Source organism: Egretta garzetta, unplaced genomic scaffold, assembly GCF_000687185.1.
Source record: "Egretta garzetta isolate BGI_Z169 unplaced genomic scaffold, ASM68718v1 scaffold260, whole genome shotgun sequence".
Classification (NCBI taxonomy): Eukaryota; Metazoa; Chordata; class Aves; order Pelecaniformes; family Ardeidae; genus Egretta; species Egretta garzetta.
In genome coordinates, this window is record NW_009258662.1 from 1,914,305 (window position 1) to 1,933,053 (window position 18,749).

General features: G+C 46.9%; 1 protein-coding gene across 1 annotated transcript in view; it reads left to right on the forward strand.

Annotated features, from left to right (window-relative positions):
• Positions 1-18,749, forward strand: part of PLXNA4 (plexin A4) — a 454,140-nt gene that overhangs the window by 420,181 nt on the left and 15,210 nt on the right. The window contains exons 24-27 of the mRNA XM_009648415.1: positions 4,356-4,515; positions 11,333-11,436; positions 13,725-13,824; positions 16,371-16,561. Coding sequence (XP_009646710.1) covers positions 4,356-4,515; positions 11,333-11,436; positions 13,725-13,824; positions 16,371-16,561 — 555 coding nt within the window. The remainder of the gene's footprint in view (positions 1-4,355; positions 4,516-11,332; positions 11,437-13,724; positions 13,825-16,370; positions 16,562-18,749) is intronic.

Below are 18,749 nucleotides of genomic sequence, written 5' to 3' on the forward strand. Positions count from 1 at the left end.
CCATTCACAACCAGAGTCCTGATGCAAAAACCTCACTCCCTGCTGCCACTGCTCCACTGTCATTGGGAGATGAAAGACCATCCATCTCCTGCATCAACTTCATTTCTGTTGATACAGATAATGCAGGGGACCAAAGACCTCGATGTGTGTCAGAAGCTATCAAGAGTATTGGCTAATTAGTGCTTGGGGGTGGTAGGCGGGAGCTGGCCAGTACATCTTGAGCAGTGGCGTGCTCTGCATGCTCCCTGCACAGCTCAGCAGCTCCAGTGCTGAGAGCCTAATCGGATCATCTCTCCTGACAGTATTCCAGATGGATAAAGATGATTTGAGCTGCCTTTGGTTCAGGCTTTTCAGGGAATTTCAGTGGCAGGGAGGAAGCCACTACTGAGATACAAGAAGGCTCTTCCATGCTTGGCCTCTTTGGGGGTCTTTCTCCTCCTTGCTCACTGCCAAGCCTCACTGTGAGCTAGCCCCCTTGCACCTTCCTTAGCCCAATCAGGAAGGGACAGAAAGGAGTCTGTCCTCGGGACAGAAACTGTAGCCATGTCCTGGTCTCAGGGCAGACTACTCAAATCCTGCAGAGAACTCAGAACGAGGGTCCCCATATGAGTAATCACAGGTTGTGACTTTATTATTTAAATGTCAGTAATCCATAGTGGACATCAGGGGTTAGCTGTGCTAAGCGTTGCGTGTATATGTACACTTAGAGACAGCTCACGGCAGGGAGGGCTGGCAGACAAAAAAAAGCCCAGGGATGAAGAAAAAGGTCAAACAACACAAATCCAGTGAGATGACATGCCCCAAGGTCATATACAGTCAGTGGGAGAGCAGGGCTTGGAGCTTACTACTCCGCTTGCTCTCAATCCCATACCTTTTTGTGTTGACCCCACAACTGGCACCATCCTTATGCTGTGCTGACACAGACCTGAATGCACGACAGAACAGTGGTACCAAGTGCTGGTGTTCTCTCAGTGGCATAACATTCAGCATCTCCTTGAGTGACACCGAAGTCTCCTCTCCCCTTCATCCACCTTGCTATCTCTGCCCCACAGGGCTCAAAGCCAGGTAGCGGCTGATGGAGCAGTAACAGTGTATGCATTCAGGAATTCAGCATTGCAAAGCTTCCCTCGGACTGACTAATCATGCAGGAATACAACACAAGGCATCTCAGGGGTCTCTTCCCCACCAGCTGACATCAAAGATTGTGTTGACATAGCTGAGCAGCACTGTAGGAGCAATGGGATTAGTTCGCTGTCTTACACGGTTTGTTATGAAGACAGCCCTGGGTGAAGCACAGGGCAAACTTTACTATTCCGGTGAGACTGCAGTGTCTGAACTCTGCTAAAAGGATAAAGCCAATGCTTAGAATCATCATAGAATCATAGAATCTTGGAATACCAGGTCGGAAGGGACATCAAGGATCATCGGGTCCAACCTTTCTGGTCAAGAGCACAGTCTAGACAAGATGGCCAAGAACCCTGTCCAGCTGCATCTTGAAAGTGTCCAATGTGGCAGAGTCAACCACTCCCCTGGGGGATTATTCCAATGGGTGACTGTTCTCATTGTGAAAAATTTTCCTTTCGTGTCCAATTGGAATCTTCTCAGGATTAACTTGTACCCATTACCCCTCATCTTTTCCATGTGACTCCTTGTCCTTAGCTTTTTTTTCTCCTGGTCACCTCCTACCAGGGATAATCTATTGAAAGCCATGGGGAGAACAGAGGAAACCCTTGGGAGGATTCCCACAGAAGTGGTAGGAATCTCTCTCTCCATTGCAAACACCTTATTACGATTAGGGAGCTGCAGCCTGTTGGTTGGGGAGCAGAGATTTTCAATCTGTGGTGTAAGGATGACTTCTATAAAGCCCATGACGATCTCCAAAGAAGAGCCATTTACTGTGTGCAATACACAGGTGCAGCCTGCACAACTCCTGAAGTCTTTGTACTGAGGAAAGTTTAGCGCTCCACGAGAGAACAGTTGGAAAACACCAACTGAGAGCTGATGTGAAGCCTGGGGTATACAAGTCAAAGCCTCTGTGCTCTGGGAAGGGTGTTGGTTTCTATAAGAAATGCTTGAATTTGCTAAAATTTTGAAAGGAGCCTCTTGACTGTCATTGAAGTGGACACGCTGGCATTCAGAGGTTCACAGGTACTACCGGCTTCCCCCATCTGTGCTTGAGACCACTAAGAGCAAACTTTTCTTTGCCCTTTGAAATATTTCCTTCCCTGCTCCTTCTTCCAACTGAGCTGGAAAAGACGACTACTGTAGTCAGGGCATGAATGATCATGGCTCACCTGGGCAGAGTTTTTCTGCCACCTTCCACAGCTGGCACCCTATGAAATTCAAGGGCAACCACATTATAAGAGTAAAGCACCTTTGTCAGCTTCCAGCTGGATCATGGTCCACATTGCATGGTGGGTACTGGCATGGTGGGCACTGGGCAGCACCTGCAGATGTTGGCCATTCTGGACCAGTGGCTAAATGCCTGTCAGGGTAGCCCAGATTATTTTAAAGAGCACTAAATGCCTTCATGTGAGGAAATGAACTGAACCCTGGGTGTTTGCACCAGAGATTAATCACCCCACACAGCTTGCTCTGACTGGCATCAGCTCAGCTGAGCTCAGATGACTGAGAGAGACTTGCAGAGTAACTTGGTCTCCAGAACCATGTGTGACCTCCACAGAGCTCTCAATAATAACCTCAACACTGGATGCATTTCAACTCTGCTTTTTATGTATACTTCTGTGATCCTTTGAGATGAAAGATGCCACAGAACTGTAAATCTGTGCTGTTGTTATTATTATCTGAATTGATGTTTCTTCAATACTCCTGGAAGTGACATATAAATAATAGCATTATGATCTAATCAATATCTCATATTTACGTCTCCCCTTTCATCCAGAAAGATCACAGAGCTCTTTGTAAGCAATATCTTCACAAGTCCCTCTTAGCTGAGCATAACAACACCAAAGGGAGCCTGGTGAGCCAATATATAATTATACTGATAAGATTTCACCCAGTTTCGAGCCACTTTGAGATCCCACTGCATCTTAGTAAGTTAAGATGGAAAGTGAGTGAGAGTCCAGTACATATTGAGTACTACAGAAAAGAACTTACAGTCAAGGTAGAACTTGTCTGAGGCATCAAAACTAACATGCCTGCACTTGTAGAAGTGGTACAGGAATGTTTAATGACCGTATACAGCCAGGAGCATCACCAAACACACCTTCCAAGTGCAAAGGTGTGCTAAGTTTATAAAAGTTTATAGACCTCACGCTCCTGTAACTAGGAGAGAGCAGAATGCTCAACACGCACAGGGCCAGGAGTGTATGTGTGTATGTCTTCAAGGCATCCCTCCTGCCCTCACCACCCCACATGCTTTGCATTTACTCTTGGACAGAGTCTTTGGAGAAAATTGTGTTCTCCTTCTGAGAAATGAAAGGCATCTCTAGTTGGGTCAATTTTCTTGTTCTGAATGTGAAAGCAGAAGTTGTTGGTTTGTGTTTCTTTTTGTAAGAAGCCCTGCATTTAAAATAATATTTGTCTAAGAAGGGTATTGGCCAGTCCCAAGTGCAGAAGATGGACAAACTCAAGTCTGAGAGACTGAAGAACGCTTTTACCTGAACTGTCAAAGTCAGGTGGCAATGCAAGGAAGCCACTACTGAATTAAGTCACCTTGCCAGTTCTCTAGGGAGCAGGGAATGGGTCAGAGGCCAAGGAAGGCTCTGGAGAATTCTTTGGATATCAGTTCAGCTCCAGCCAGGATCAGGCCTGATTGCATTTTTAATCATTTATGTGAAAAGAGAGTGTCAATGAACATTGTCTGGTACCATTTGGGTGAATGCCACTTTTACTGAAAGCACCAGAACCTGAGCTGCTATTCATGAGCTTTCAGTTATTAAACACAGTGAAGATGCCAAGGAGATGCGGCTCAAATCTAAGGGGCTGTTGCCACAGGTATAGTAGTTTCACCTTACAGAGACAAGTGGCATGAGACATGAGTTCAGAAAAACCTTCACATCAGTCCCAAGGCACTGCCTGCAACATCTGGGAGCCCACAGCACTTAGCTGAAAGCCAAATCCCGAATTGCCTTTAATTCACTGGGCACAGAGAGTGGTAAGGGGTTGAGAGCAGCAAAAGCATCAATGCATGCAATCCCCCTGTGTGAAACCAGATCTCTGTGCCCTCTCGATGGAGGGAATACTCTTGGTGCACATTTTTCCCTTTATTGCACCCTAGGTCCCTCTGGCTTGTAAGACACAGGGACCTGCAAGAAGGTGGCTGCAGAAGGGTGGCCACAGGGTACTCGTGCTGCTGTGAAATGTGTGGTGGGTCTCACTGCCTCTCTCTGCAGGTCCTGAGCTGCGTGAACCCCGACAATGTGAACAGCCCGGAGATCCCAGTGAAGATCCTGAATTGTGACACCATCACGCAGGTCAAGGAGAAAATCCTCGATGCCATCTTCAAGAACGTGCCCTGCTCCCACCGGCCCAAAGCTGCTGATATGGACTTGGGTATGCGAGTGCACAACGAGCCCTGATTGCCCCCGGGAAGTGGGGAGAGGGGAGATGGGAGGTAGCCAAATGCAATCTAGACGCTGTTGGGGCAAGTGCCAAGTCTCCAGACCAGGTGGACCTGTGGTGCTTGTGCAGGCAAAGCAGCAGCAATGCTGAGAGGGAAGAATAGAGTGATTACGTTGCTGCATATGCTCCCAGCTTATGAAATCTTTAGCCTTTGAGCACTTAAAAAGACCAGTAGCCATCCTGCTTTTCTGCCCACAGAATTCAGCTTGGACAAGGGTATGGAAAAGGCATGACTGGGGCTATTCTCTCTGTCCTGCCAAAGACCCCTGGAAAAAGATCACCAAATGCCCAGGGTGGTTGTGTCAGCAGTGTTGAGGCTGCAGAGATTTATCCTTAGCTCTTCCCTGAGTAGTGAGGATTTGGATTATATATATGTTTTTGCTGAGGTAGTCACAGCCCAGGCAGTATTAATTACTCATTGTGCGGGCACAGGAAAGGGGATGAAGCATCCTCTGTTCGGTGGGCTGCATCCATCTCACTCCTGACTGCTTACCTCTCTTGCCAGCATCCCACCACCACCAGCAGGGCTGGAAGGTGCTGCTCTGAGGTTTCCTTTCTGGAAAGGACTTGGAGGTCTTAAGGAAAGTTTAGTCCTTCTGTTTATGCATGCACGGTTATTTTTCCCAGGGGTTTGTTCCTTTGTGTATAGCTCTGCTTGAGCTGCACCATCTTCTCTTGAATTTCTAGGCAGTTGTGCTGCCGAGCTCTGGGGCACACAGGGAGCTGTACAGCCCCGTACAGGGGTGCTTCTGAGGCCAAAATCTATTTCTGCCCAAAATCTGGAGCAAGGGTGCTGGGGGGAGTGAGATGTCTGAAGTTGGGGTCCAGAGGCAGATGTGATACTACACCTGGAGACGACTACGAAAGAATGCAGAAAAATTCTCTCCTGGTGTTGCTGAGGTGTCTGGTAGGGGGCTGGGGACTGTACTGTGGCTGTATCTGCCAGAATTTGCCCTCAGTGACCTTCAGTGAAAGATACTTGAGTGGAAAATGATGGAGTCTATAAAACCTAGCAAAGTAACAGAAGAACCAAAAGGAGAAGGAATGGACTGATGCCAAGAAACAATTCACAGCAATAATGGAGGCAGGAATGAGAGGTCAGGGATTAAAGTTAAGTGTCTATATGTGTGTGCGTATGTGTAGGGGAGGAGGGGACTCCTGACAGAAATTGCAGCAAGATTCCCGCACGGGAAAGGCAGTTAGAATAATGAAATAAGCTGCCAAAAACAGCAGCAAAAAAAGAACAGATCATATACATCATCGAGAAAGGACCCAGGATGATTTTGGAGCTGCTGTGAGTCAGCAGGGGAATGGTGAATGCTAAGATGAGCATGAGGGCAGATAGGGCAGCGTGCCAGGAGCGGGGTTTACAGCCAAATCTCTTGACCTCTCTGATGCTGGATGGTGGCCACAGAACCCATTATGTTTGGATCTCAGACTGGGTCTGAGAGGAAAATAGTTTCTTCTGCTGTGGGGATGAGTGTTGTATCTGTACTGGGAGGCAGGAATTTCACCTTCATGTTGCAAATACAAGGGATAAATTGGAGTCTGCATATTTTATTGTGGCTCCGACAACTGACGGATACATCAGTGTGTGTGGGGGGGTCCCAGCCGGAGCCTGAAAATTTTCCATCCAGGACTGTTGTTGTTTTAAGAAATATTGACCTGCTGCCTGTTGCTGAGGACCAGCAAGTTCCAGAAAGTATTGATAAGCGTGTGCACCCCTCAGAGGACAGACTTGTCTGTACTAACAGGACACTGCTTAATGAGCAGCTGTTTGGCCAATAGCATCGATGATGCAGTTGGGAAAAAAACCCAAAAAACACAACAAAACAAAACAGAGAAATCCCCTCATCTGGTAGAAGGTGTCTTGCCAGCAGCAATGTAGTTGCAGGCTCCTTTTGCACAGCAGCTAACAAGGTGGGAGGAGCAGGGCTGGCACGGGTGAAGCAGGAACAAGAGGACACGCACGTTGAACCACAGCCCCAGCCTGGCTTCTTTGCAGGAAAAGATGTTTGTTGGCACCTGGCATCCTTCGGTGACAGTGAGGGCAGCAAGGGGAGAGCAGAAAGCACGGCTGCCCATTAGAAAGCAGCACAGAGCTCTCAGGATCAACCTGCCCCAGGCAGAATGCTCAGAACTGCAAAGGCGGCTGGATGAGCCTTGCCAGTCCATGCTAAACAGTAGGTCAGAGCAGATGACTGTAATCTGGCCTTGAAATCGATGGTTTTCTGAACAGTAACACCGTTTCCTATTGCCATTACAATTTTCTGGGCTTTCTGTCCATGCTAAGGCCAGATTGCTCACGTGGAAGAAAGCAAACAAGCTAATGAGTTATTCTGAGTTGTTAAATGCAGGGTAGCTGCAGGCAGAGTGACTTGTATATGTCGCAAATGTCATAATGTTTTGCAGTTACCCAGACAACTCATGGAGGGGGTTGTCAGCTGAAAGCACTTATTTTGGACACCCTGAGGTTACATTTTAGTCCAAGACCCAAATTGCAGCCCTCTGAGTAAAGGCTCCTTTCTGCAGTGGCTATTTTTGTTATTATTTTTTAAAGCCCTCGCCATAAATAAAATACCCCATCTTTGGGAAAACATTAGGGTGTGAGGACCACAAAACAGGAATTTGGCTCCATGCTGAGGCATTCGTTTTTTCCCTGTGTTTCAGTTTGCTTTTTGAAATGGACTGCTGAGGTGATGGGGGCTGCTGGGTTGACTGTCTTGCACTGGGTGATGCTGTCTCTGGCTCCTTGTGGACCACATCAGGGCAAGCTTTCACTGCCTCGTCGACAGAGCAGTGCTGAGGAGAGGGGTTCAACTTTTAGGAGTCATTTAAACTGGGTCTAACTGCAGTCTAATTACAGTAAGGCAGACAACTTGCATGCACAGGATGAAATATTTCCCAGGTATCTTCCCTCTATGCGTTCTGATGTGAACTCTTTTTCCCAACCACGATGGTCCAATCTCCACCCCAGAAGCAGAGCAGAGTTTCTCCTCTCTCCCTAGAGGTCATCACATACTGGACATTTACCCTTTTTTGCTTCCTTCCCACCCAGTTATACTGGTACCCGCAGCATACAGACAGTTTATTCTCCTATTCCCTATGCCAATTTGTCTCTCACGTGGAAACTACTGGGAAGAGAAAAAATGCTCATAGGACTGAAAGCAGCCCCCCCCCCCGCCCCCAGCTCTTCAGACAAATCTTTCATGATCATGAAATAGGTATCGAGCCTGGGAAAGCCACATGCATTTGTTCCACATGCCATTGCCATCCGATCAGCTACAAACCATTTCACAGCCCTTCATGGGAAACTCAGGGTCTTTAGGAAAAGGGTGGGAAGCACTGTATATGGCACGAACAGTTGGCTGAAATGGATTGTGTGCCTGTAAAGCATGGTGTAACCGATGATGTCCAGCTCAAATTAAGGTACTTGGAGTGAGCTGGCAGGTCTTCCATCCACCTGGGTGTTTCAATTGCCCCTGAAAAATGTTCTGTCTGCTACACTTTTCTCCCTTGTTCAATGGGCATCTTCAGGGTGACCCGAATCAGATAGAAGGCACAAGGGAGATGTAACATTTTCTATAGGATTTGAGGTGTAGGAGGACATCTCCCCGTCTCCCATCTGCCCGTAGAGTCATTCCCTAGCCAGGCATTGCTACAGCTCAAAGAAGCACCTTTTTGTCAAAGCCCCCTGGAATTTCCTTTTTTCCCAGTCAAGTTGAACAGAAAGGTTGTGTCTTAAAAAAAAAAAAAAAAAAAAAAAAAAAAAAGAAAAAAAGGAAAAAAAAAGAAGAAGTAATTCCTGCGTGCAATAAAAAGATACACTATCTGCTGAATGAAATATAAAGGCTTCACAGCAGCTGTCTCCTGAGTTTGCATTTACCGCTGCTCCTGATTGGAAGGCTTGATAAAGATAATGGGATTTTTTACCTCCCTCCCTTTCTCCCTCCCTCTCTCTGGAAGGTGGAAGTGTAACAAATTGGATTGGAGTATGCCTCTCCTTTGTGCCAGCTCGCAGAGGAGAGCACAGATCTGATGAGAGAGGGGACAGGGTGCTGCCAGCGAGGACAAAGCTAACAGTTTTCACTTAGTGCTGTGAATATGGATGTCAGGGTCACCTTTTCCTCCTTTGCACCCTCCCTTCCTATTCCCTTGCTCACAGCCCTCGCATTTCCTTGCAGATCGGTGCGTGACCACCTCAGCTGGCAGCCGTGGAGAAGGGGAGCGTGCAGCGCTCCAGTGAGACTAGGAAGAGTTCAGGGAACACAACTGGGGCGCCTTTCCCTATCATTGCTCAGATGCATGATGAAGTGATTTGTATTTGGTCAGGGCAAATGGGCTGCAAAACTGAAGTCAGATGCCCTGTGAACCTGCCCTGTAGGGTGTTTTTCCCCTTGTCTTGCTCAGGAGCATGTCTTGTGCAGTGTCAGGCTGGCCCTTCCTCTTCCTCACATGGGCCCTTTCTGCAGGAAGGCCAAGGAGAAGGGCTGGATAATCCCCTGTGTCTGTGCAGGAGCACAAAATGCTTGAGGGGACATCCCATGATGTCCCCATCTCCCTTGGAGCAGAGAGAAACCTTCTGCTGCTCTGAGGACCCTGTCCAGCCCTTGAGTACAAATAAAGCACAGAATGAGGAAAGCTGTGCTTGCCCCTCATATCAGAGCCACACGCAACACTGAGAACCCATGCATCCCCCCCCGAAACACCACCTGAGTGTGTGTCGCTCCCCAAAGATGAGTCAGAAGGGAGAAGGACCACAGTAATATGGAGAGCTCTGAAGGAGAGGTGTCAGAGACACCGTCCCCAAGAGGCCACGAGGAAGGCACATAAGAGACACGCTCTATGACAGTAGAAGTGGCTTTGGCACTCTGTGGGGCACTTCATAAGAACACCATTTGCCAGCCCAGCCCAGACTTCAGCATTTTGTGCTCTTTCCCGGAAATGCCTGGGACCAGTTAGCTTCCAGGATTCCAGTCCAGTTGGGAGTGAACAGAGAGCATCACCCTCAGACTTTGCAAGGATAATGTAGGTGAGGATCTAAGGAGCTGGAGTAAATAAAGGGCAGTTCAGGATCAGTGCTTAGCCAACATAACCTTTGCTTACGCTCTGAGTATCTCCAGCCAAAGTAACACCCCGCAATAAACACAGCAGCTGACCTCTTCCTGCTAATTTAAACGAATAATAAAGGCAAGGGCGGCTTTCCCAATACATTTTAATTATGTGATAAGAAAACTGCTGAAACCAAAAGAAATTTGCAACGGTCCTTGCATTTTTATATTAGGAGAAATAAGCAGGGGTGGCAGGTGATGTCTCCATATCCAAGAGTTCATTTTAATTAACTCCCGCAAATGAATAGACTTTCTGCTTTGGCTCTGGCTAAACTGTATGTGGTTGGGTCACTGTGACTGAGACACGGCAACCAAAAAGATAGCTTTGGATGGCCCAGGCTGTCTGTGGTTAAGCCACAGCTTTCCCTGGTGTTCCCAGGTGATACTACATTTCTCTCCTTTTGGCCATGTTTATGTATTCCTTGCCTATAGGCAAGTCTGTGAGTCCTCTGTGGGGAAAGCTGTGACAATCCTCCACATGGAGAACCCTTCAAGATTTGAGCAAAAGGTGGTACCGTGGAAAGTGGCGGGGTGCTCCAGCACTGCAGAAGGAGAGAAGCATTCATCATTTCAGGGTGGAGGCTGGAGAACTGGATGTGGTTAGAAACTGGAGCCCTTCTGCCCCACAGGCATGCTGCTGAAGCCTGGTAGAGATTACACGCTCCATGGAGCAGGGTGTTGGTTCTGTTTCTGGATCTTCCCCTCGTTGTGCCTCTACTGTGCCTGATGTTAAGGGCTGCCTGCTCTCCATCACTTCTGGATTTGAGTAGCAAGAAGTCTTGTGTGAGCACTAAAGGAGATGAACCGAGCCCCCTATAGGGTCTGGTGCTGTGCTGAACAAGACACTGCTCTACCCAGGGGAGCCCTCTCTGTGGTGAGGTCTTGGTAGTTAGACATATCTCAGGTGTTGATAAAGGCTGTGTCTATGCTACTAAAGGAGAGAGGACCAGGGATGAATTTCCATCCCTGACACAAGTGACATCCACTTGCTCCTGTCCCATGCTGATGGGACATTAACATACGCAAGCACAGGTTGGTCTTGGAAAGAGCCATCTTGGAGGAAGAACAGAGCCAGGGACTAAAATGAGTTAAGCACCATGAATAATCTGGCTGCTAAAGCAGCAGGCCTTGCTCTGTTCAGCTTTGCCAATGGATCAACAGCTCTCTGGTCATTGCTTTATTTATGTGTATAGAGCTCACCACTGCATGCTGCTGTGCCCTAGCCTTGGACCTCTCATCTCTGTAGGCAACTGCTCTATGTTCTGATCTCTATATGGTGTCACTCTTTAAAGGAGTGGGTGTCCTGTGCAGGAGTTGTGTTGTGACTGCAATATCATGGGTGAAGGAACCAGTCTGGATAACCTAGGACTTGACTCCAAACTTTGCCATATGGCTATGATTTTTGCATACTTTCCTGTATTTTTAATGGTTCTTCTTCTGGATATTCGTGCATTCATATGTTGTACTCAGTTGGAGGCATCTGACAGAGTGTAAAGGCAATGACTGACCTGCTGCTACATGGATGCAGCCTGCATATGTGTGACTACATGGGTTATGGGCACAGGGATTACCAGGGCTCTGTCCCCTATCTCAGAGGCTCTGCACAGCAGAGTTCAATGTCTGTGTTCTCCTTGCAGAGTGGAGGCAAGCCAGCGGGGCACGGATGATCCTTCAGGATGAAGACATCACGACCAAGATAGAGAATGACTGGAAGAGACTCAACACTCTGGCACACTATCAGGTAACTGTGTGAGAGGATGGGTAGAAAGTAGATCAGCTAAGGAAATAGAAGGGCAAAGTGTTGTTCTTTAAGGTGCAGAGATAAACAATGGGTGAGTGGGCAATAACTGGGCAGAGCCCCTGTGTTGAGTACATCCATCCTGTTCCACTGTCCTTGTAGTAATCATCAGAGATTAAACCAAGGGAAGAAAAAAATCGTCTGTCTCTCTCAAAAGAGGGGAATCCCTGGTAAGTGAAGGATGTGAAGAGGAGATGTGGTCATGTGGACAACACAGGTTAACATTTCTCACACAGACAGATGGAAAACAAGCCCTTCCATCTTGCTTTTTCCAATGCATTGAAGGCCTTGTAATGCTAACAGAGCTCAGAAGGATGGAAGTGGTAAAAATGGAAAGGGAGGATGCTTAGTGTCTGAAAGAAGGAAGAAAGCAGCATGACTGGAGACCATGGTGCAGTGGAGTTGTCACTGACCTAGGAACCCTTGTTTTCAAGACCCTGTCCAGGTCTGTGCGACCTGCCTTGGGACAAGGCTTCACTTCATCTCTGCATGACCTTGAGATCCATATGAGAGGGCTAAAGATGTCAATAAATATCTTACAAAAGTAGTATATTTAATGAAAAAAGGAGTTTTGGTCAAAAGCTCCCCTCATGCCTTCTCCCCCTTGCCAAAAAAACCTGAAAAAAAGTACCTGATTAAGTTTAATCCAACGCTGATAATTTTGTCATTTCCTCAATCACACTTCAGCAATCTATGTTTCATAACAAGATTTCATTTTTCATTTAAGATCTGACCTGAGGAGGCAGCAAGCAATAATTTGAAAAGGAAACAAAACTTTTAACTTCAGATTGACTGGAGCCTTGCTGGCTGACTCCAGAACGGTTTTTTTCAGGGGGAGTGGGGGACGGTTTCTATTTTATTTCACCAACAAACCAGGCATAATTTTCTTTCCCTTCTGTGCTTTTTCCAGTTGTTTGCTTCAGGCAATGAGCTCCCAGCTATATGGGTGAGCTGGGGCAGAACAGGTCCTCAGCTGCCGGGGTGTTGAGCTCTACATCATTTACCCTGCCTGTCCTGAGGGCAGGCATGCAGCATGCTGGGACAGACACTGATATTCCTGTTGCCTCAGCTTCCCCATCTGTAGTGTGGGACTAAAACTACAAAGAGCCAATAATTGCCCTCCACGATTGCTGAGGGGTTATTTAATTAGCCTCCGCAGTGCTTTGAAGATGAAAAACTCCATGCAAGTGCTAATTATTATTATTACACAGACAAGAGTTAGACGTTGTTAGCAGGTTTTTTTCACCCATCTCCTTTTTATGATGTCTTATTTATCACAGATATTCCTGATACAGCTCCTCTGAGCCACTGGCTTGTTAACATTTCTGATATGGGACCCACATGAATCGCCCAGCTGTAGAAATGGAAAGTCTGGCTGGTTTCAGAAAGGTCCATTGTCTGTTGAAACACTATTCCATGACATCCTGGAGCACAGCCATGTCAAACCTGCTGCTTTCCCCTGTCTGGGACCCTCTGACATAGCAAAGAGAAAGAAGTTGTTGTAGTCACTTCAGTCCAGCAGTGCATTTGTCACGTGGAAGGAGGAGACTGTGCATGGAGAGGTTGACAGGCTCAGTCAAAGAGGAAAACATAGATATCCATTTCTGAGCTAGGTACCTAGATATCACCTACAACTGAGGTGGAAGGAATAGAAAATTTCACATTGGTTTTGTCATCCTTATAGAATCATAGAATTGTTTTGGTTGGAAAAGGCCTTTAAGATCATCAAGTTCAACCATTAACCTAACCCTGCCATCCCACCACTAAACCATGTCCCTAAGCACCTCATCTACCCTTCTTTTAAATACCTCCAGGGATGGGACATCCCATCCTCAGTGTTTGAAATAGCTCAGATGATTTCAGTCTTCTCCTGTTCCACATAAAAGCTTCCTCGTGAAGAACCTACTGTCAGCTTTACGGAGGTTAATGCAGAGATTCACATTGTCGCCACTGGGCTTTGAATCAGGACCTGAATGGAGCAGAGTCTGCTTTGTCATCAGTTGTCCTATTGCCCAAGTGCAGGCTTCTAGTGGTGTAAGGGGAGATTTTATCCATTTTTTGATAATAGACCCACTGAAGAAAGCATTTGAATCTTTGGGACAAAACTACTGTCCTGCCTACAGTGACACTGGTTTACAGCTCAGTTTCTGCTGCTTGAATTTCTGCTGTCCTCAGCATGCTCCTCGGCCAGTTTTCAGAAGCTTATTGACAAAGTCCCTTTTTCTCTCCAGGTGCCAGATGGATCTGTGGTAGCTTTGGTCTCCAAGCAAGTCACTGCCTACAATGCAGTCAACAACTCCACTGTCTCCCGGACCTCTGCCAGCAAGTACGGTAAGGGCCTGTGTGCTGATACGGATTGGGAGAGCACTGGAGGAGGGATCCCAAATGTCATGGTGGTTACAAGACACTGAGCACCAGAAGAAAGAATGATAGGCAGATGACTAGTTGATATGATTGTTTGAGGAATGGCAGGAGGAGAGGATTTAGCCATCTAAAACTTTGGCATCTGGTCCAAGCTGCCGATCCCAGTGGTTGGATTGCTCTTAGGAAGTACCTCCTCCTCCCTCATTAACAAAAGGAGAAGTCTATGTAATTCGTTGCCTACATTTTAGATCACTGAATATCACTCTTAGAGTTTGCACAGGAAGAGGCAAGGGAGAAGCATGGCACACTCTATGGGGTCAGTCGTTCTGGCGGGCAGAGTCCTTGGAGCATGGTCTGTTGTGAAGACGAATCTGTGGCGCAGATGAGAGGCCTCCGGGACTACAAGCAACCACAGTCTGTGTAGGGCATAGCCTGTTTACAGTTATATCTCAGTGTGGGTGTTGTGTGTCCCACCTTATTATCCCAAGGGAATTTGCACCTGGAATAATAATAAAAATGGCTTACTGAGGTCTTATATCAGTATATCTCAAGGCAGTGGATTGTTGTTCCCACTTTACCCATGAGACAACTGAGAATGAGACAGCTGTGAAATAGAGACCAGGTGGAAATTCCTCTGTAGAGCCAAACAGAGACTTCTCAAGTCTCACTCACACCATCACACACCTTTCTCCCCTGCGCTAGAATTGCAGCCCAGGATGTGTCTCACTATGGTGATGCTGGAGGGCAAAGCAAAACATCTCTAATGCTGCAACACCACCCTCCAACCTGGATGCAGCTGTCATATCGGTTTATTATTATTTTTTAATTTCTGAAAGCATCTCTGATCCTTCTTACTCCCTTTAGCTTGAGGGAAAGTACAGTTACTCAATGTCCAGAGGAGCCCCCTTCCTCTTTCTCCAAGGACATAAGCAATCCATCAGACCTTATTAATATTCATCCTCTTTGCCATGTTGTTGCAATTACTGAAAGACACAGTGACCTTTGAAAAGGAACACTTGGGGGGGGGTAATTTCTGTTGAATTTCTTTAATTCTTCTGCCATTTGATTTTTCAGGAAGAGGGAGTGGGGAAGAATGCAGGGGGAGGAGAAGATTTGGTGGGTCAGAAGTGATTGTTAATTGCAATTAAGAAAGCAACATCCAGAGAGAAAAAGGATATTCCATCTGATAATTAATATGTAGAGACTGGTAATGCATTAATGAGGCTGATTCAGATCTTGCTACGGAAAGGTGCAACACTCTTCTGTTAATTATGCTTGGAAAAGACTCTATCTGCAGCATTGCTGGAAGGTCAGGGAGAGGGGAATGCCTCATGCCATCACTCAGAGGCAAAGGGAGGTAAAATCTGGAGGCTAAAGGTGTCCTTGGAGAGGAAATTTGTGCAGGCCCATCTGAGGTTCTGGTATACTTTCTGTCAAAAAAAGATTTTGGAGCAGGGAGTGAAGAGGATGTCTGGGCAGAAGTTATTGGATAGCTTTAATGCCAAAGGAGGGAGGGGAGGCAGCTCCTCCTAAGTCTGGGGATGGGGAGCTAGGCAAGAAGTCATGTTAACTACATGGACATTACTACGCAAAAAGGCCATGGCGTGCTCTCTGGCCATAATGCCAAGGAGCATGGCATGGTTTGGCTAACATCCATACAGGTAAAACAAGTTGTACTTGTCCATACTGGCTACAGTGAGTAGCTGGTACTATGCCCTGAACCAGTCCTGGGCAGTGTCTGACACTGACAGTGCTAGTTGTTCTGGGCCAAAGCTTTGCTAGGGAACATGATAAGAGGTAAAAAGGGCAACTGAAAGTCAGTGTCTGAGCCTTGTTTAATTTAATAATGTAGACATCAACATCATGTCTGGCTTGGCATCATCCCTTGTCTTTGCTGAGCAAATCGCTCAGTCATAAGATAATGCTTTGATAATAAGGCCTGGTCCATACAGCTGCTTTGGGGGCTTCTCCATCTCACACAGTAATTTCACCAGGAGATATGCCCTTGCTGCCTATTGTTACAAATTGATTGATGGAAATGTATTTAATAATATGGAAATGCTGATCTTGGAGGTACTTAAAAGACATGTAGATGAGGTGCTTAGGGACATGGTTCAGTGGTGGGATGGCGGGGTTAGGTTAACGGTTGGACTTGATGATCTTAAAGGTCTTTTCCAACCTAAACGATTCTATGATTCTATGATCTTGGGAGAACAGGGACATCACAGTATTGATACAGCCTGCTCGCTTTGGAGACCCAAACTAGCATCACCCCAGGGTGGACTCACCAGCTGTGATTGTCTCAGCCCCACACTGGAATCTGTATAAGCATCCACTCCATACTGAATGGGAGAGGTACCTGATACCAAACCCAGACAGAAGAGGTCTTCTTCTTGCCTGTCTGATGAAGAACTTCTATTAAGTGGCATGCCATTAATGTATTTCCTTGTTAAAACCCATTAATCCCAATATGAGTGCTCCTAGGGCTGAGACACATGTCTCTCTCTTTACAGAAAACATGATCCGTTACACAGGCAGCCCGGATAGCCTCCGTTCCCGCACCCCCATGATCACCCCTGACCTTGAGAGTGGAGTCAAGATGTGGCACTTGGTGAAGAACCATGAGCATGGTGACCAAAAAGAGGGTGACCGGGGCAGCAAGATGGTTTCTGAGATCTACCTGACGAGGCTACTTGCTACCAAGGTACATGGTGGGGGTGGGGAAGAGGGTGAGAAATGGGTTTTTAAAGGCTGCAGTGGAACTTTTTTATTATAAGAAATGAGAGACTGCTCAGAGGATGCCAAAGGGGGATAAAGAGAGAAGGAAAATAAGAGCAAGAGTGCTCCACGCATGGAGGGAAAGGAAAGAGCTTAAATTCAGAAAGCAGAGTCCAAAAAGGGACATTTGGAAGCAATGAGGAGTTCTTTCATTTCAAGAACCCAGGGCCATGAGACTGTGGAGAAAGTCAGCACAGCGGTAGGTGCATGTTGGGGTTGTTTATTATACTGGATTGTAGCTTGCACCAAAATTGAGCAAATGAAGAGCCAGGGAGTAAATGTACCTGGATCAGGTTCCAAGGATGTGTCACAACTCACAGTCTGAAATGGGCTTCTCTGCCACAAAACCCTGAGTTTTGTGGTACAAGTCCTTCTCTACTGTTCCCCTGCCCATACTCTCATGCTGATGACTTGGAAGTGGGTTAAGCTGACCATGATGTGGCTAATAGGTGGCCAGCTCCAAGGAAAGCAAGCAGAGTTAGATGCCCATCCCCACTGAGACATGGGAAGCTCAGAGTCTCCAAAGAGAAAGTACAGGTTAAATCAGGTGGGGGCAGAGCAGGGACATCCTGAACTGAATCTCCAGACACATGTCAGACATCACCGCTGGTCCATGACAGGTCTCAGCAGAGAAGGCAAAGACTGTGAAGATTCACTCCCAGGGGTGGTGCAGACTCACAGCTTCCTTTATGTTGTGTTCTGGCTGCTTGTACTTTCAAAAAAATCCCATTTTTTCAGTGTTGGGAAGTTGGTAAGATCCCATCTGCTCAATCCATATTCCCCAAAATGCTGGAAACCAGCCTCCTACGTGGATGCCTGCCAGAGCGTGCAAAACTTCTGTAGTGGGGCAGTATGTGTTTAGTGTAATTGGGGGTGCAGCACCATGGGGAGGACATTTTTACAAGTGGAGATCACTTGAGCTGACAGGTCTAAAACTTCCTGCAGTGGGCTTTGGCTCCACAACAGCAACAGAAAGTGGCTTAATTACCACTGTCTGCACAGAAAGAACTGTCACTACCACCACGTAGTCCCTTCCCTGTGAAGGGCATGGCCAGTCGTGCTGCAGCTGGCTCACTCTGGGGTTGACAAAAGCTCTCAGACCTTCTTTTATCTCTGCCTCAAACTATCTTCCACTTAACTCACTTATAAAGGCTCCACATGAGCGTGGGCAAAAGCAGTTGTCCGAGTTTATATTTATTTGCTCTTCCACCCTGCGGATGGTGGTCTCCTTGGAGAAGCCTGCATTAATGAAGTGGCTGCAATGATCTTCTTTTGCACCCCAGCAGGGGCTGGGGCAGGAGGGGAGGAAGGCAGTATAATCATAGAAAGGCTCCCTTTGCAGTTCTGCCAACCTCTTGCAGCACAGAGCATCTTTGTGCCCAAATCTCGCTAACATGAGAGTTATCTCAATGCATCCCTGAAGTGGAAACTGTAGGGTAGCTGTGGCTCAGGTGTGGCTGATCACTGTGTTATCTCATCCTCTTCTGAGCGATCAAGCAGCCCAATCTTCCTCCCTTTTCTGAAATTTTGACTTTTATCGTTTCTTGTCAGGGAGGTAATAGGCACAAATACAATTTCATGTGTTCGTGCTAACGCCCTCTGAGTTGGCCCGTCAAACAGGTCTCCATCACATGCTTATGTCCTACCACACAGTTTTACCTGCACATTTGTTCCTCAGCTCATTTTGCCTCTGGAATCTGACTGTCCCCACATCCTCACTCAGGCTATCTATGCTGCAGTGGGATTTGGAGATAAAGTGGCTTTGTCTTTAGCCCTTGGTACATGCCCAGCTCCCTGGCATCAAGATGCTTTTATGGATCACACAACGTAAAAAGAAAATGATGCTCCCCAGGGCCTGGGCCCCAGCTGATGTAAACCAGCAAGCATTGGACCAGGGCTGATTTACACTGTCTGGGTATACGTCCCATACCCCTACCCCACCTCTGAATCACTTTTGCTTTCTGTTCCAGATCACAAACTGAGTGTTTGATTTTTTTTTTTTATGGAGATGGGGGGAAAGCAGCTGCAAAACTCACATGGCAACAGAGAGAGTAGAAAGGCTGGGGGTTATCATTTCCCCTCTTGGGCTGAGAAATTTTCTTTTCTTATTTTGA